General features: G+C 55.4%; 1 protein-coding gene across 1 annotated transcript; it reads left to right on the top strand.

Moving 5' to 3' along the window:
* Nucleotides 1-440: 440 nt before the first annotated feature.
* On the top strand, nt 441-17695 carry PDK2 (pyruvate dehydrogenase kinase 2). Its single transcript, XM_034755817.1, has 11 exons — nt 441-615; nt 3386-3527; nt 6937-7008; nt 9073-9257; nt 9998-10087; nt 10680-10757; nt 11263-11339; nt 11896-11994; nt 12554-12661; nt 13010-13123; nt 17367-17695. The coding sequence occupies exons 1-11, from the start codon at nt 495-497 to the stop codon at nt 17505-17507; spliced, it is 1227 nt and encodes a 408-aa protein (XP_034611708.1). The 5' UTR covers nt 441-494; the 3' UTR covers nt 17508-17695.
* Nucleotides 17696-18894: the final 1199 nt, after the last annotated feature.

Genomic DNA, 18894 nt, shown 5'->3' with positions numbered 1-18894 from the left:
GGGGGGGTCTGGGGTGGGCTGTAGGGCCCTGGGCAGGAAGGGGTTAAGGGAATGGGGGGGTCTGGGGTGGGCTGTAGGGCCCTGGGCAGGAAGGGGTTAAAGGAATGGGGGGGTCTGGGGTGGGCTGTAGGGCCTGGGCAGGAAGGGGTTAAAGGAATGGGGGGGTCTAGGGTGGGCTGTAGGGCCCTGGTCAGGAAGGGGTTAAGGGAATGGGGGGGTCTAGGGTGGGCTGTAGGGCCCTGGGGAGGAAATGGGTAAGGGGATAGAGCGCGGGGGTGGACGGACAGAAGGGTCCTGGGCAGGGAAGGGTTAATGGGCGTGTCCCAGGTGGCACGTGGGTCTGAGCGCTCCCCATTGGCCCGCGGGGGATGTTTTTGAACCGCGATTGGCTGCGGGCGGCGGGGGGCGGGGCCGGCGCGGGATTGGCCGGCCCCGCCGCAGGCCGCTGTCAGTGGCACGGAGGGTCCCGGCGGCGCGGGGCGGCCCCGGGCGCGATGCGGCTGCTGCGGGCCCTGCTGGAGAAGGCGGCGCGGGCCGCCGGGGCCCCGTCCTACATCGAGCACTTCAGCAAGTTCTCGCCCTCGCCGCTCTCCATGAAGCAGTTCCTGGATTTCGGTACCGGACCCTCCCCCCCCGGGGCCCCTACCCCCCCGGCCCCTCCCCCGCGGGGCCAATACCGCCCGGGCCCCTCCCCCACCGCTGGGCAAATACCCCCCCAGGCCCCTCCCCCACCGCCTCTCCCCCACTGGGGCCAATACTGCCCCGGGCCCCTCCCCCATTGCCCCACCTGGGCAAATACCCATGGACCCCCTCCCCCACCCAGGCACCTCTCCCACCCAGGCCCCACCTCTGGCAAGTACCCCCCGGGGTCCTGGGCAAATATCCCCAGGCCCCTCCCCCACCCGGGCAAATACCCCCTTTGCCTTTTCATTACCAGCGGGGGCTAGGAAAGGGCTAGAAGGGCTATAGGGCTGAGAGTGGGATATGTGGGGGCGGGGAGCAGAAAAGCTCCTGTTCTCTGGGGAGTGGAGGACGTAGGGGAAACCAGTGGGTGGGTGGTGCATTAAATCAGTGCAGGGAGAATAGAGAGCAGTTTATTTGGACCCCCCTCTCCCGCTAGGCCATAGCAGGAGCTATGGGGGAGGAGAGGATGGTTACTCTTGTCCCTGGATTACTGTAAGGTTTGCTGTCCACTCTTCTAAGGGACAGCTGGGGGAGAGGATGAGAGGTTGGAATACACCCCATCCATCCCCCCACACCACTTCTTCTGCCCTCCCTCCCTCCCTGCTCTGGGGAGTCTGACTCTGATACACCCAAACCCTCCAAGGATCTTCCCCCCTGGAAAATCCTGTTTGAAAACAACAGGGTGCTGTCTTGCTTTGGGGTTCGGGATATAGCCCCTCCCTCTCCAGACCAGCCGCAGCCCCTCCTTGCTGCTTCCCAGCCCACTAGCTAGAGCAAGGGGCACCTGGGTTCTGTTCCTGGCCCTCCCTTCCCGGCTCTGAGCCTCAGTTTCCCCCTCAGTCGCATGGGGGTAGCGAGACCGAGCCACGTCCCGGGGGAGGCTGGGAAGATGGATTCACTGATGTACATGGAGATCCGTGGTCTGAAGGAGATAGGAAAAGGCGAAGAGGTTTATTGCCGTAAACTATTTGAAATGCATCACAGCACCCCCTTCTCTTCCGGCTGTCCTTAGACGTGTGCTGAAAGGGGGAGGGTGCCTGCTCATATCGGATCCAGTGCCCTCTGCCGCGTCCTAGAACCGTTCCAGCCCCCCCAGCGCTAGCCGTCCTCTGTGTCCATTTCGTGTGGCTTCTCTTTCCAGAACAAATGATGGGCCTGCCGGTGCTTTCAAAACGCTAGCTAAAGCCCCTGCCATACCTGGCTGGCTTGCGCTGCGTGGCAACCTGCTGTCATGCATGCTGCTGTGTGTGTGTGCGAACACCCGCGCGTGTGCTTTTCTCTCCCTTCCGCTAGCCACTTGTCTTCCGAACAATCTGTGCCGTTGTTTAGATAGAAACTGCCAGGGGTGTCCGAACGTGCAGTGGCTCGGGTTACATCTGTACATTTGTGTGCGTGTGAGTTAAACACACACACGTACACCCGCCAGTGCTCTCTCCAGAACTGTGGCCTTGTTTACCAGCCTCCCACCTCTTCTCTTCTCCCTGCAGTTACTTTATAGCCCTGCTGTGATCTAATAATCACCCCCTATTTTTTTTTCCTCCTCCAGACCCTCCTGGAGCATCTTGGCCCGTGTCCCTGTCACCCGGGTGCTTTGGGAGTGCGGGGCGGGGTGGTGTGTTGGTTGCAGAACTTGGAGCTGCTGCCAATAAGGCTGTTAGTTTCCTTTCTGCTGGCCACTGTTGGGAGTTCCCCGGTCATTAAGGCTCCTAGCGTCTGTCTGTCACTCGGTGGCAGGGCCAAGCTCTCCTTAGGCAGCCCGCAATCGTGCTGTGCTGTGCTTAGGGACACGTCAGAGCTCAGGAACAGGCAAGCGATGCTTCAGGAGTGTGTGCGTGCCGAATGCCGCACGTACCACGTGTGCCAGGCTCTGGTCCCCCAACCTGGGGAGGCAGTGATGAAAAATAACCGTACAGGACTCTTTGGAGGCCCTGTGATTGGAGTGATGTGTAGGGATGGAGGGATCCGAGGCACAGAGAGGTTAGGTGACATGCCTGAGGTCACTCTGTGAATCAGTGGCAGAGCCAGGCAGAGACGCCAGTCTTTTGCTCAAACCACTAGACGACCCCACCTGCCCTGGCCTTGTGGGTGCATGCCTTCAAAGTGATGGGGTATTCTCCCCATTTCCCACGCTGGGCAGTAATGGGCTGCAGCCTGGGGTTCGCGTGCGACCTGGCTTCCCTTGTGAGTCTCCTAGCCAGTATCCCCTGCTGGAGCTTGGCAGCTGGAGGAGGTGACTGGTGGAGGGAGCAGCATGGAGGGGGTAAGCAGCAGATGAGAAGGGCTGGTATGCGATTGGGGGTGAAGTGATGGGGACAGCTTTCCTCCCCCTCCCCATCCCCATCCTGAGAGCTGTGCCCAAGACCCTGATGGAATTCAGCCAGTTGCAAGGGAATGTGGCCTAGTGGTTAGATTGGCTAAAACTGTACTCAGTGGCGGTCTGAGGTGTAATGTTTATGGATGAGCGTGAGATCCTCTGATGCAAGGGGCTGTGGTGGGGGAAGGGGCCAGAGGAACCAGGTAAATGCTCTGGGTGAGCACCTGATCTCTGGGAGTCCCACAGGTGGTCTGATGTACCATCCTGAGCGGATATCGGGGGCAGGACAGGTGGGTGTCTCCTGAAGGGATAGGTGCCTACTTCCCCATCATCAGGCTGGGCGTCACTGAGATCCTGCTCTTCTAATGGTGGGGCTTCTATCTCTAGGGTCCAGTAATGCCTGCGAGAAAACCTCCTTCACCTTCCTCCGCCAGGAGCTGCCTGTCAGGCTGTCCAACATCATGAAGGAGATCAACCTGCTGCCAGACCGGGTCATCAGCACGCCCTCGGTGCAGTTGGTGCAGAGCTGGTGAGTAGGATGAACTGCCAGTCAAGGGGGTGGGGGCGGGCAGCTAATTGTGTGTATGTGGGGGGCATGGCACGGCTAGCCTGGGTGGGGAGCATGGCACTGCTAGCCTGGGGGGGAGCATGGCACTGCCAGCCTTTCCATATCCCACCGCACCCACCAACTCTCCTTCTCAGCAAGCCCCTTGCTCGCCTGGTCTGGGTTTACATGTAACAGATGCAGGAGGAGAATGAGGATGGCAGCTCAAAGGCCCTGCCAGGCGAGGGCCTCTGGAATGGACATACTGAGTGTGTGGGTGTGAAATGGCACAAGGGGGAGTCAAATCGCAGTGGTAACTGGGGAGGGCTGGGGGCTGAGACAGTTCATACCCAAGAGACCACATCTAGACTAGGGGCCCGTCTACACTTGAAATGCTACCGTGGCATAGCTTGCCACTGTCGCGCTTCAGGATAGGGACTACCAGCGCCAACGGGAGGTTCTCCCATCTGCGTAGGTACTCCGTGTCCCCGACAGGTGGTAGCTAAGCTGATGGAAGAATTCTCCCATCGCCCTAGCACTGTCTACACTGGGGGTTAGGTCGGCTTAACTACGCTGGTCGGGGGTGGGGCTTTTTCACAACCCGGCGGGATGTAGTTAAGCTGACTCAATTTTCTAGTGTTGACGAAGCCTGGGAAAACAGGTTGTGTGTACACTCGTTAGCGACGGCATTTTGACCTCTAGTGTAGACAGGGCTTAACCCCTGTAAAGAACAGCTAGCCGACAGATCATGCTGAGAAACACCTCTTCCTAGACTAGACCTGGGCCAGCAACGGACCAGCTCATTGAATCGCGCCAGGACGATTCGGGGGGAAGTGCGTGCTCCCTGTTACTCCAGCGGTTGTGGCGCCCCCGCCAGGTCACGCTGGGTACTGCAGTTTGTGGGGCAGCGACTGTATTTAACCCTTGAAAGCCCGCCGGCCTGCAGCCCATGCTCAGATTTCTTCTTCCCCCTCGGACTGGTTTGTTGTCATTTCAAAGGCACCAGCTGCTCTGGTCAGGTCCTTATAGGTTTGGGCCTCTGTAGGCCAACAGGAGGAGGAAGAAATGGGAAATGTCCCTTTAAGATCCCCCCCAATACCCGGCCCCTGACTACCAGACAGCAGCAGCCTGAACTTTGTCCTACTTTGGGGCTTCGGGGATCACGTGACAGCTTGTTTGTGCAGCCAGCGATTTCCTCTTTCCCCTCCTGTTCCTGGTTCCTGCTGCATCCGGCAGGGCCAGAGGCTGCCCAGACCAGCTGAATCCCACTCCCCCGGGAGCTGAGGGGACAGGAGCCTGAGTTAATAGTAACCTGGCCCTTGCCTGCAGCGAGGCTGGAATTTGCCCTCCTGGAAGGTGCATTCCTGCATCAGTGATCCCAAGGGGCTGGCCGTCAACCCTTTGCTGCCTGCGCCAATGGCGGCGGGGGGGTGGCTTTTAACCCTGTGCTGCTCCTCGACCCCTTTATTATTAATCTGCCAGGTCTGAGCACCCCAGAGGTTCGAGGGGCTGTGAAGTAAGGGGTGGCTGGTTAAGCTGCCACACGCGATTGTCACCTGTGGGTGGGTGCGTCTTCAGCCCTCCCATCTGTTCCTTCTTCCCCACCCCATGTCTGTTTAAGCAGCCCCTCCTCAGAGGGGCCAGGGAGGTCCCCTGGCTGCACCCCTCTCCAGCATGGAGCTCTGCGGTCTTTCACATCTGCTCAGGTGGCTTGACCCGGAGACCCACGGGAGCCCCCATCGCAGCGCCCCTTAGAGCGCTCAGAGGGGTTTGTTGTCGAGCAGCTTCTCCCACTCCTCTGAGCCTCCAAACGCCAATGCCCTTGCAGCCCACCTGCTATTCCAGCCCTGGGCCCTCTACACAGCTTTGCCAGTGCCCTTCCATCCTTCCCCCATGGCTCCCCTGATGCCCTGGGCTCCCCACGTATGTCCATGCACCTCAGTCCTTTCTTGCAGCCCCCCCTGCTAGTCCAGCCCTAACCTTCCCACGCCCAGTTCTGCCAACATGCTTGAGTGCTACAGGGGTATCTAGACTGCTCCAGTACCCTGACCTTCCCACATCCCTTCCGTTCCAGACCAGCCAGGGCCCTCCTGCTACTCCAGTCCTTGCTTCTCTGGCGTAAGCCCCACACCATGCTGTGCTGCGTGGTAGCTCTGGTGATGGGGCCCACATGAGCACTCTCCTTCCACCCCTCATCCCCTTGTGACTGGTGGCGGGATCTGCCCCGTCATCTCTGGCGGTGAACCGCTCCTGTACTCCTCCTCCTGCACCCTTGGGATCCCGTGATCAAAACTTCCTGTTCTTTCAGGACCGGTGCCTTTGCAGCTGCTTCCCTGTAACCTACATCCCCAAGCAAATATAACACAGCCCTGGGAAGCCATTCCGTCCCCACGCTGACAGCCAGCCTGCTTAGGAGTTTGCAGCTGTCATGGTGCCCCCTGGAAGGAGCTGTGTGTCTGGAGGGAAACTGACCCAGGGGAGGGGAGGGGATGGGCTGCTTGCTCGGGGCTCGCCTGGCAGACGTTCCTGATTAAGCTGAGGCTGCAGAAGGCAAGGTGCGCTGCATGTCCCAAAGCCTCTGGCAAGGTGCAGGCCTGGGAAGTCGCTGGCCCCTGGCTGCTGGTGCGCTGTTCCTCCTTCACCTGTTATACTTCCCATCGTGCAAGGCTCTAGGCTAGGCCCGTCTCTCCTGTCCCGCTGTGGGAGGAGGGCTGGGTGACCGTGCTCTAGGGAATGGTAGGCAGCGGGTGAACGAGCAGCTCTACCTAGACTGGGCTCCCAGAGCTGGACCTCGGGAATCTGCAGTAGCAGGCAGGGAAGGCCTTTGATTCAGTAGCCCAAGCGGCAATGGCTGCAGGTTAAGATCCTGGCAGGTGAAGCTAAGCAGGGTTGGGCTGGATTGGGGTTTGGATGGGAGACCTTTGCAGAAAGCCCAAATGCCGCCGGAAGCTGTGGGGGTGGCTCCGTAGGAGGCAGCCTTGCCTGTAATTCAGCACTAAACCACTGGCTGCTGCATTGCAGGGGGGGCTGTGTTGCTGCGGATGCCAAGCGGCGATCCTGCCTGTTAGAGATCCCAGAGTGTTCTCCACTTCCAGCCCTAAACTCGTGTGTGTGTGCGTGCGTGCGTGCAGTGCTGCTTCCCACTCCAGAGCTGGCTGCATTTCAGCAGTGGATGAAGCAATTCCTGTTTGTAAAGTACTGTGTCTAGACTCTGTGGATCCTCTCCCCCCATGGAGGCGGGTAGTGGGGCATTGCTGTCCCACACGGGCTCTCGGGGGCGCCTGCCTGTAGAGGGATGGGGATCGGGGCCACTCTGCATTGATCCGTGCTCCCAACATGTGGCTGTGGAATATAAACGGAGCCTGCATCCCTTTTCCTCCCCACTCCCCCACAGGTACGTTCAGAGCCTGCTGGACATCATGGAGTTCCTGGACAAAGACCCCGAGGACCAAGGCACCCTGGGACAGTAAGTTGGGTGTGGGCTGACTGGGAGGAGGGACCCTTCAGTCACCTCGTCTGACCGCCTGTGTCCACAAGCCAAAGGCTTTTTCCCAGAACCTGCATTGAAGCGTATCTTTCAGATATCCAATCTCCGCTTGGTGACTCCCAGGGACCGAGAGTCCACCACTCTGGGGAGCTGTTCCCGTGTTGAATCACCCTCCTGGCTAGCAAACTGTAGCATATTTCAAGGCTGAATTGGATCTAGCCATTGGCGCTTGTTATGCCTGTGTCAGCATGATCAATGCCCCACCCCCACCTAGCCATTACCATTCCCGTGCGCGGGTGCCAATACACCGTGATCCAAGTCACCTCTCAACCTGCTCTTCCATAGACCGAGGAAGTGGAGCTCCTTAAGCCTCTCTCTGCCAGGGTTGCTTCTCTCCCATCCATCCACATCCTCCTCTAAGCGTGGAGACCGGAAATGGACACAATATTCTAGTAGCCACCTTACCAATGCTGTGCACTTGTCAATTTCTGCTTGAATTCCCTCTTTGTCTACATCCCCGCATCACGTTAGGCCCCTTAGCAACAGCGTGACCCCGAAGTCCTCCTGTGAGTTCTTGCTTCCCAAGACCTAGTCTCCCCTCCTTTAGGTGTAATCTGCTTTCTTTCATCCCAGATGAGTAAACGTCCGTTTGAGTGGATTAAATTGTGACCATTTGACCAGGCGACTCAGAGAGCTCTGTGCCGTTAACCTGTCCTCCTCATTATCTGTTACCCCACACGTTTTTGTGCCATCTTGCAAACCTAACCAGCAAAAATGTTATATGACTTTTATCAATCATCTAGAAGATATCAAATAGCACCGGATCAAGAACCAGTCCCTGGGGGACCCTTTGAGAAACAGCCCCGCTCAGTGATATCTCCCCAGTAACAACAACACTGTCATTGAGCCGGCTGGCAATCCATTTAATGAGCGCCTCGTTAATTCCGTAAAACAATCCGAATGTCATCTGGTACTAAGTCGACCGCCTTGGAGTAATCTAGGGATACTATGCGCAGTTACCTTTATCAACCAGACCTGTAATCTTGTCAAAAAACCAAGATACCAGGTGTGTTTGATAAGACCTAGTTTCCATGAAACCCTGCTGACTGGCTTTAGCTGTATTGTTCGCCTCTAATTCTTTGATGGAGCAGTTAATCGGAGACTCTGTCATTTGCCTGGGAATCACATCAGCCAGCGGATCTGTAGTTCGCTGGGTCATCCCTTCGCCCCTTTTTAAATGTTGGGGCTGCCGTGGCAGGCCTCCAATTTGGAATTTCTCTTGTTTTCCCAGATCGGTTAAAAATTAACAGTAGTGATTCAGCTGGTTTCTTTAAGGATGCAAGTTATATGGGCCCTCGCGTTCTTTCTTTTTCCAAATGGTACATTTTCTATTCCAGTGCGATGGATACGTCCTCCTGCTTCGTTCCAGATACACCACAGGACTCCCTAGTGAACGTTTTTGCCTTTTCTGTATTGCTATTTATGATTTTTACCGTCTGCATTTAGCAATGAACTGATACCTGAGCAAGGGTTCCTTTTGTAGGGCCGCATTGAACGGGACAGTCGTGCTTTCTTGCTGCCCCACTCCCGGATCCTGGCAGGGACCTCCGCTCGGGCTGCGGTTGGGCTTGAGTGTCACTGAAATTTTATCACAGGTCCCAGCTCCCTCCGGACCTCCCCGCCCCAATCCAGAGCTGAATTCCATCTATGGCACTTCAGCCATCTCTAATGTTACCTGTGTCCTGGAGATCCTTGTCAGCTGTGCGGTGGAATCTGCTCCGGGATTTCCCAGGCAGCTGCGCACTGTTGAAAGCCCGCATTAGGGTTAGATTGGGGGAGAGCTCCTTCAGCCATAGGGGAACCTGGCCTGGATTGCTGTGTCTCCCTGGAATGGACTGGGGGTCTTGCTGTCCCCTGCCTCCTTGTTGTAGCCCTCTGGTTCCAGGCTCTGGGAAGCCAGCTCTATCCTTGCCTCGCTCGATGATGAGCTGCTCCCATCTCACATGGACTAACCCCCTTGCTTTCCCTTCCTGCTCTCCCCAGGTTCACGGACGCCCTGATCACCATCCGTAACCGGCACAACGATGTGGTGCCGACCATGGCGCAGGGGGTGATCGAGTACAAGGAGGCCTACGGGGACGACCCCGTGTCGAACCAGAACATCCAGTACTTCCTGGACCGCTTCTACCTGAGCCGCATCTCCATCCGCATGCTGATCAACCAGCACAGTGAGTGACAACCGCCCAGCCAAGCCTGCTGTCTCCCATGGAGGGGACAGGCGAGAGGAAGGGATTGAGTGGGCTGCAGAGGAGAGGTGGAATGAGGCAGGGATGAGATGCTGCGGTGATGGGCAGAGTATTGAAAATGTGCAGTGTCTCTCAACCTTTCCAGACGACTGGACCCCTTTCAGGAGTCTGATTTGTCTTGCACGTCCCTTAAAAACTATTTGCTTGCAAAATCAGACCTAAAACCACGCAAGAGTCGCTGGAGACGATTACTGACAAATTGCCGACTTTCTCCTTTTTACCCGATAATTATAAAATAAATCAATTGGAATATTAATGTTGTCCTGACATATAGAGCAGTATAAACAGGTCACCAGGTGAATGAAATTTTAGTTTGTACTGACTTCGCTAGTCCTTTTTATGTCGCCTGTTGTAAAACTAAGCAAATATCTAGATGAGTTGATGGACCGCCCGGAAGACCTCTGGGCTAGACGAGAGGGAATCAGGGAATAGACCTTATAAGCAGGGAGAGTCCAGTAGGGCACTGGGGCCGAGGGGTGGAATTTGTGGGTGGGTGGGGAGTACTGGGACAGAGGGACAGGGTAGGAGAGATGGAAACTGACACGCATGTTTTTGATCCTTTTGGGTTCCCCCTTGGACTCGTATGTTTCAGTCTGTGCTGAGGCCCTTCCTCCTTCTCCTCCCCCCTTGTCTCTCCTTCCCCTCCCGCTCTTCCCATGCAGGCCTGCTCTTTGATGGCAGCACCAACCCGGCTCACCCCAAGCACATTGGCAGCATCGACCCCCACTGTGACGTGTCCGAGGTTGTGAGAGGTCTGTGCCCCGTAACGGCGGAGAGGCAGCATCCCCACAAAAGGGTGGTGGAGCGCAGAAGGCTAAAGGGTCTCCCCAGTGCAACCTCATCTTGGTGCCTCGGGGAGGGGACACTGGCTGGCTCGGGAGATCAGCAGGGGGATCCGGTTCTGATCCGTGCCAGGCCAGCGGGGCCTGAAGGCTGTTTGTTTGGAAGCCTCTCTGTGTGACGAATTTGGTAGATCTCAGCCTAGGTGCCAGTGGACAAGCATTCACCTAACACATGTCAGACTGCCCCTGGGGGTACCCCAGAGATGCCAAGCACTGGTGGGCCACAGTGACTGAGCTCCCCTTGTCCCTAAAAGGGGGTCCCTGTCAGGCAGGGGACAGTGGCACAGGGCAGCCTGGGGGAAATTCACCCGGCTGATGTCCAGCTTGTCCTTGTTGGAGCAAATATCCCGCTCCAGTCTGTCGTTCCCTGCGCTGTCCATGCTGAAATTCCTTGTCTCCCGTCCCCTCGCTAAGTCCTGAGCCTGTCCCAAGGGAAAGCAGGCGCTGAGCTCTGCTCTCTTGGGTAGAATCGGTGCCGATCCCACCTCTCCCTGTTCTCCAGATGCCTACAACATGGCCAAGCTGCTGTGCGACCAGTATTACATGACCTCGCCCGATCTGGAGATCCAGGAAGTCAGCGGTGAGTCTAGAGGGACCCGCAGCCCCTGGGGACAGGTGGGCGGGGATGCTCGTGGGGGAGCAGTTGAGCCCGGTGGGAAGGTGAGTTGCTTGTGGGGTGCAGGGGTTGGTGGGGAGCAGCTGAGGACGAGGAGCTCTCTAAGGAAGCTGGCACAAGGTGACTGGCCCTTTACGGGGAGCACGGCCCGGCCTGGCCTGGGACTGATCAGCGACCTCCCTGTTGAGTCTGCTGAAATGGCTCCGTTGAAGAAGGGAGCTGCAGGAAGCAAGGTGGCCCCCGTGGTTGGCCGTATAGCGGGGGAGAGACGCAGAGGAAAGGCCTTTGGGCCCTGCTGCCTGCTTTGCACATGTGTTACTCGGAGAGTTTGGTATTTGAAGAACAAAACTGCGCCCCGAAAGACGGACCTGCGCCGTCCTTGGGCGTGAGTCCTTCCTGGGCTGGGGGAGTCAGGCCGACAGCTTACAGGAGCATTTCCCCTACAGCCGCTGTGTTCTTTCCCTTGTAGCCAACAATTCCAAGCAGCCAATCCGCATTGTCTATGTCCCATCTCACCTCTACCACATGCTCTTTGAGCTCTTCAAGGTAAGGCTCCTGTCTCTGTGGTCCTTCACCTGTAGCACTTCTTTCTCTGCAAGGAGGTGACGAAGCTGGAGAGAACCATGGTAGAACTTGGCATTCTGTCTGCCTGACCCACCGATGGTTCCCTGGAGTAGGCACCGGAGTTTCGAGCTCCCGCCTCTGGCGGTGGGTGAGGTGGAGGCCAGGGAGTACATGTATGAGGAGAGTAGGTTAAGAGATGGGTAAAGGAAAGCACGTTTTCAGCCACAGTGTTAACCCGTGGAACTCATTTCTGCAGGATTTTTGCCTAGGGAACTAGCTTTAGTAAACATTTTAAAGAAGGAATCGACTCATGGGAAGTCCAGGACCACCAGGCCTCTGCTTCAGGGCATCTGCAGATGACCGGCTCAGGGTCAGGAAGGAACTTCCTACCCTTACAAATACTGCACAAATAGGTGCCTTGTGGGGGTTTTTATACCTTCCTCAAGCATCAGGGCAGGCGGGGGCCAGGCTAGAGGAGCTGACAGTCTGTCATTACAAAATCCCTGATGACCCGCTTCTTGTCTTTGTTCCCGCGTAGAATGCCATGAGAGCCACCGTGGAGAGTCACGAGTCCAGCCTCCGACTCCCAACCATCAAGGTGATGGTAGCGCTGGGTAAAGAAGATCTTTCTATCAAGGTAGGTGGCCTGGCTGAGGGTCCGAGGGATAGAAAGGGTCCCTCAGCATCAGGCTAATTCCCCAGGGTGCTCACCTGTGTCCTGGGAGTCCCCTGCAGTGCAGCAGGTAGCCTGAGGGCATGTGGGCTAGTGGATAATAGAGGATCGGGCAAGAGGACCCTCCTGAGTTCTGTTTGACTATCTGACTTGTTGTCCCCCGGGCCTGAGACTTCGGGGAGCATGTGTGTGGGGGGGTATTTATCCCACCCCCCCAAATGCTGTTTAGCTTCTCTTCTCCAGCGCAGCTCATCTCTGCAGCTTCTGGGATGCCCGTAGCCAGTCCTTGCTTGGGAGCCTCCCGCTTGAACCCTGAGGCTGTTTTCCCTGCTCCCCCAGCCGCACAAGGGCATTTTCTCCAGTAACGGGGGCTGGACAGAGCGCCCTGTCATGGCCTATTGATGCTTCTTCTATATCAGGCGCTGCTGGGCTACTGGGATATCTCCCTGTGGGGGTGGGGATGGCTAACGCGCCGCTGCTCAGGGCATGTGGGAGGTCACTGACATAATGTCCCGTCGCGCAGATGAGCGACCGAGGTGGCGGGGTTCCGTTGCGGAAGATCGAGCGGCTCTTCAGCTACATGTATTCCACCGCACCCACCCCCCAGCCCGGCTCGGGCGGGACACCCCTGGTACGTATCGGATCAAGTCGGGCCCACCTGGGTGTCCCTGTGATTTTGTGGGTGGGTGAGTGGATGGAATTCCCTAAGTCCTTCCAGGTAACCACCCTCCCCCTCCAGAGCCGTGTGCAGGGGATTCCAGTAAGCAGCCTGCACATATACTGATCCGCTTGGATGGCATGGTGGGATGGCGGAGGGCCTACATCTGACAGCCAGGCCACCTGGGAGTGGGAGGAGGGCGTGGGGGGGTTCCTGATGTCTGGGTGGGGTGATGTTGGGGGAACTAGGGTCTGGTGGTCAGGCAGTTCGCAGAGACATCTGCAACCATAACCTCCTGTCGTCTTCTCCCCGCCCCGCCAGGCTGGCTTTGGTTACGGCCTGCCCATTTCCAGACTCTATGCCAAGTATTTCCAAGGGGACCTTCAGCTCTTCTCCATGGAGGGCTTTGGGACAGACGCAGTCATCTACCTGAAGGTGCGTAAATCACCCCCCACATCTCTCCTTCTCAAACCCACTAGTTCAGGCAGCTGCTCCCCGGAGGCCTCCCAGTCCTGTCAGTGACAGGCACCCCATGTGGAGGGGGGAGCTAGAAGGAAGGATGTTCCAGTGGTTAGGGGGCCTGCCTAGGACTTTGGAGGCCTGCATTCACGTTCCTGCTCTCCTACAACCTCCTTGTGTGACCTTGAGCAAGTCCTTTAGGGCTTGTCAACACAGGAAACTCTTCCCAGCTGCGCCAGTAGAACCATACTGGTATCATTCCCCGTATGGACGCTCTTATACTGGGATAAGTGTGTCCCCATGGGGAGTTATACCAGTATAACTACACTGGTTTAAATTCAGATCGTGGCTTATTCCAGTATAACTTTCCCGTGTAGCCAAGCCCTTAATCTCTCTGCGTCTGTTCATTGCCGTCTGTAACGCGGGGCTGGTGGCACCGCCCGACCTCACGTATGGGCTGTGAAGATAAATGAAAGATCGGGAGGCGTGCGGACGCTACCGCAGCGGGGACCAGAGATAAGTGCTAACGCTGGAAGGGTTTGCTGGCGGTCCCCAGCCCCTGGCTTTTCCTCTTCCTTTGTAACAGAGAAGAAGGTGATCCCTGCCCCATGTCACCGACAGTGGGTGGAGTCTCCAGATCTTACAGCCTTGTCCCCATTGATGCTGTCCCTCCTTGGTGAAGTTTCCGTGGGTCAGTTTCACTCTGTTCCTAGCCACTTCACTCGACCCCCCCCCCCCCCCCCCCCCCCCCCCCCGCAAAGGCTCAACCTGTCTCTCAGCCCAAGCATGTCTCCATTCAGGATCGATCCCTGAATAAGATCAGTGACCTAGCCAGGGTGACTCCGGTAGCCACCGGAGCAGGAGCTTGGGTCTGAGTCGGCCCTGCCCATGGCTTTGGGAGCAGGTTCCCAGGATGTCATTTACATGTTGGGTCACGCTGAGAGGTGATGTGTAACTGACAGACTCCTCGTTAGACTCCCCTGTACTCCAGAGCTAGGCGTCTAAGGGCTCGTCTGCATCAGGGATTTTTTGCTCTTCGTAAGTAGCTGTTTTAAGTCACACTATTAAATCATTTCGATATTAATAATCGTATTAAAATCAGGTTTCAATCGGGTGGAGGCTTTGTAAAAGCTAATTGGAAAACGTGCGCTATTGCAACTGTGAATTTTAACTTTTTTTATCACACACTAAATTTTAAACACTATTGTTTTCCTCCGGTGCCACTACAATTAGGATATTGTACATACATTTTCAAATTTTTTGGGCTTATAGCCGTTTTGTAAAATTCAAGACCCGGATCCTGCGACTGTTTAAGTAGATACGTAACTTTACTCACTTGCCTAATCTCATTGACTTCAGTGGGATTACAGTTAAGCACGTGCCTAGGCATTTGCAGCATCCGGGCTAATATTGTATCTTTATTCAACTTTTATTTTATTGACATAAAGTTTTTGAGTGAGACAAGGTGGGTGAGGCAGTATCTTTTATTAGACCAGCTTTTGTCGAGGGAAGGTAAAAGTTTTAGAGCCACACAGATCTCTTCTTCACGCCTGGGGAAGGAGATCAGAGAGTCTGAGCTAAATACAAGTTGGGACAGATTGTTAAGCGTAAGGGGTTACCCGTGTTGTAGAGGCCACTTGAAATGAAGTTGTCAGTTGAGGGTGAGGCTATTCTGTGTAAGGGGGTTGAAGCGGGCAGTTAAGGTTTAGCCAGGCAGTAGGGTGGGTGAGTTACAAATTGTCGTAATGAGCCATAAAACCCCGTGGAGTCCATGGTTTTGAATGTCTAGCAGAGTTAGGAATTTAAGGTCCCAGGCTCACCTTTTGAAGGTGTTGTGTAGATTTCCCTTGAGGATGAGTATTGTAAGATCAGATCTGGAGTGATCACTTTGTGAAAAGTAAAAAAAAAAATTAGGAATCCTTGTGGCACCTTAGAGACTAATAAATTTATTTGGGCATAAGCTTTCATGGGCTAGAACCCACTTCATCACATGTATGAAGTAAAAGATACAGGAGGAGGTATAAATACATGAAAGGATGTGGGTTGCTTTACCAAGTGTTAAGTCACTCTAACGAGATAAATCAACAGCAGGGTACCAAGGGAGGAGAGATAACTTTTGAAGTGGTAAGAGAGTGGCCCATTACAGATAACTGACAAGAAGGGGTGAGTAACAGTAGGGAGAAATTAGTATTGGGGAAATTAAAAGTGTTTGCCCATGGACGGTAGTTTTATCACTTTTCTGCATAAGTTCATTCAAGAGCGTAGTGATTGTCTGGTTTCACCCTCATGGTGGTTGTTGGGGCATTTGAAGCACTGCATGAGGAACCTCACGTGTAGCGTGTAGGACCAGGAATCTTGACAATTGTGTTGGAGAGGGTATTGATCATCGCAGCAATGGAGATACGTCGGCAGGTTTTGCATCTGTTGCTCTGGCAGGAGCTGGTGCTGCTTTGAGATGGTGTATCCTGGTCTGTAGGAAGCTATAACAACACTGCACAAAATCTGTGTCCGTTCAGAACAAAACTGCTGCGGTGTGAACAATGAAAAGTTATTTAGACTTTCAATTCAATACAAATATTCACAACGACTTCGTTCTACACACAGGCCAACATTTTCAAAAATAAAGAGGAGCCTAAAGTTAGGTGCTTTGGAAAAATCCCAGAGCCAACATAATTCAAGAACACACGTGCCATTGACCGCAAACCCCGATGGAGGCATGTTAGCCAGGTTGAAGCATTTCAGCTTTCTTGACTTGTGGGAGTTTAATATATTGGCTTCAAACATAGTCGGGGGTATCTGCTGATCGCTGTTGTGCCAGAGTTTGCGGTTCTCACGGTATAGATGTTGGTGCCCTGGTGTTGTCTTTTTCAACACAGATGCACATTTTGTGTGTGAAACTTTAGTAGAACAAAAATCTTTGTAAAACCTGAAATTCTATCAACAACCGGGAAGCTAATTAAGGGAAGAAACATCCACTGCGGCCAATTATGGGGGGAAAGTAAAGAAGTAGCAACACATAAAATAAAAATGATTAACACTTTAAAAAGTGATTTAGATCAATTAAAGAAATGCGTGGTTTTTATTCACCCAGCTGTAGCTAACCTCAGTATATAGACAGTCCCTTGATGCAACTGCTCCTGGCTTCAGTCCTTAGCTGGTGCATGGGCAGGGGACCAGAAGCATTGTATTCAGACCGACCTTCGTGCAGAAACCCACCCAGAGGTGATTAAAATCTTCCTTGTGGAGCTGGTGAGGAGTTAGAAGTAGAGCAGGTTGAAAGTTTTCCAACAAAATTAGTGAAATTCTTTTATTGAAACACAGGCAGGCTTCACTGCCTCTTCTCTCCTCCCCCTCCCCCAAGCTCTAGGGGCCAGGCAGCCCCTTGCTGGCTCCCAGAGCTGGGGGGTTGTCAGAGTGACACAGCCCTCTGGCTCTCCGCCCCTCCAGCAGCTGGGCATGGAAGGCTCTTGTCAGTTTCACAGGTGAAATTGACAGGCACCTTCTCTGAGGTCAGCTGGGAAAATTCCCTTTCGGGCGTCCCAAAATGGAATCGGTCTTTAAATCCTTCCCTGTGGATATGTCACGGACTTGACATTTCATCCCAATGCACGATGAACCTTTTTCAGAAATGTGGAAATGTCCGTGGGAAAGGGATTCCCTTTCTCAGCCAGCTCCAGTTAAAAGCCCTGGGGAAACAAATGCAAGATCTGACCTGCAGAGACTGCTTCCCCCTGCCTGCCCCTCTCTGAATGCAAATTGCATTCCAACGCACACGCTTCGGTGCCAGGAAATGGAAGCGAAGAATCATAGGGTTTCATTAGCAGAGTCTTTGATATCAAACTCCTGTATCAAGAAGGGAACCTACTGGTCAGAGCAGGGGCCTGGGAGCCAGGACTCCTGGGTTCCTTGGGTGGAAGGCTTCAGAAGAGGGCAGAACGTTGCTGATGCCCTGTGTCTGGAAGGATTCCAAAGCACTTTACAGGCTAACACGTGGCATGAAATCTGCCTTGAGTAGGGACCAGGAGGGAAACAGCAGAGGTTGGTCTTGAACTGTTGTCCAGTTTCTACCAGAGATCTCCTAGGGCTACTTCCTAGTGGTTGGCCGTGCCATTGGGAGGATGCTTGGAGGACATGGGGCTTTGGGGGCAGGATTCACTGCAGAGAGAGCACTTCTCCTGTCGGCTGACATGCAGTTACCTGGCTGCCTTGCGTTCCACAGGCCTTGTCGACAGAGTCCGTGGAGAGGCTGCCCGTGTATAACAAGTCGGCCTGGCGCCACTACCAGACCATCCAGGAGGCGGACGACTGGTGCGTGCCCAGTACAGAACCAAAGAACACCTCCACCTACCGGGTGACTTAGGCCCCCGGGGGTGTCTGGTGGTGCTTGGAGACGGAGATACTAGCGGGCTTGGGGCGGGAGAATCTATCCACATCACAAAAACCACATCGGAAGGACTCGAGCGATGGACTCTTCTTATTGACCAGTCTGGCTAACGCTCCGCCCAGGAGCGGGAATGATTTTCTTTTTACGGTATGTAGCGTGCAGTAGCCCATGCCCACCACTGCCCGGCGTCTGCTGGGCTCCCCCCATCCTCACCTTAGAGAGAGCCAGGCAGGCTCCGGGCATTCCCCGTGGTTGAGGGTTTTACCCATAATCCTTTTATTCACCAGAGATCTGTTCTTTGCCTCCACTTGCCACTGGGAGCGGGAGGACAGGAGTCAGGCTGTGGAGACGGCTTTTATGGTTACGGGGGAAACCAGCCCCCTGGCCGAAGAGTTTCAAATGTGGAGGCAGGTGGGGAAGCCTTGTAGGTTTAGGTGTGGGGTGGATGGGGGCCCTGCAGAGAGAGCCAGGAGGGCCACGGGCTCCCACTTGGTCTGTTAGGCCGGGGGAGTTGGGAGCCAGGGCTGGAGAACCTGTGGGGCGGGGGGTGTGGTCCAGCTTGGGCACCAGAACAGCCAGTGGGTCCCTAGTACCAGCCCCCAGGTGGGGGGAGGGTCAGGTGTGTCGTGAATGGTGCGGGGGAGGTGCAGGGAGCGAGGGGGCCTCCATGCTCGGGGGAGGGGGTGGCCCAGGGGGCTGCCGGAAGGTGCCAGGGTTGCCCTTTCCTGAGCTGGGACAGTGGAAGGGCATCAAAGGGAAAGGGAAGGGGCTGTCCTCAGTCCTACCCTGCTGGGGTGGGGGTGGGGCTAGGCATTAGAACAGCCACCTGGGGGAGGAGATCGTAGTGGGGTCCCCCCAGATTCCCAGATGGGGTGCAGCAGCCATCTCTCTGGGCTGTGCTTATACACGAGGCATTACGGGGCCTCTTTCCAGCTCAGAGCAGCTGTCCGGGTCTGTCCGCACTCGGGACCCCTCCCCCCACACCCCCTGTATGGCGCTGACTGAGGCGAGCTGGAGGCGTTTGCTCTGCAAGGCAGAGACAGGTGCTGATCTGGTGAGGGTCTGAGGGATTGTAACTTCGTCCGTGTTGTCTGAGGCCTGGGCTCTGGAGAAGCCTGTTCTCTCTGCCACCCTCCCTCCCGCCTTCCTGACCCTCTAGCCGTCTCTGTCCTGGCCGGGGAGCTCCCCTCGGCACCGACTGCTCCCTGTGTCTTCACACCGCTGCCCTGCATGCCCCACGTGTGATCGATTGCCATGGCATGCGTTTATGTTCTCTGGAAAGGATCTCCACAGATATATATTTTTATGCTGTGGGCAGAACCCTGTTTCTGCCCAAGACACGGTGGGTTAAGTCGTGGCGTTC

Source organism: Trachemys scripta, chromosome 23, assembly GCF_013100865.1.
Source record: "Trachemys scripta elegans isolate TJP31775 chromosome 23, CAS_Tse_1.0, whole genome shotgun sequence".
NCBI classification, from domain to species: domain Eukaryota; kingdom Metazoa; phylum Chordata; order Testudines; family Emydidae; genus Trachemys; species Trachemys scripta.
This window is presented reverse-complemented; position numbering and strand designations above follow the sequence as displayed.

What these genes read in the sequence shown, in the direction of transcription:
- PDK2 (XM_034755817.1), top strand. Translation starts at nt 495, where the DNA reads ATGCGGCTGCTGCGGGCCCTGCTGGAGAAGGCGGCGCGGGCCGCCGGG. An exon ending in GGAGATCCAGGAAGTCAGCG is followed by an intron (nt 10,758 to 11,262) that starts GTGAGTCTAGAG and finishes TTTCCCTTGTAG; the next exon opens with CCAACAATTCCAAGCAGCCA. An exon ending in AAGAAGATCTTTCTATCAAG is followed by an intron (nt 11,995 to 12,553) that starts GTAGGTGGCCTG and finishes CCCGTCGCGCAG; the next exon opens with ATGAGCGACCGAGGTGGCGG.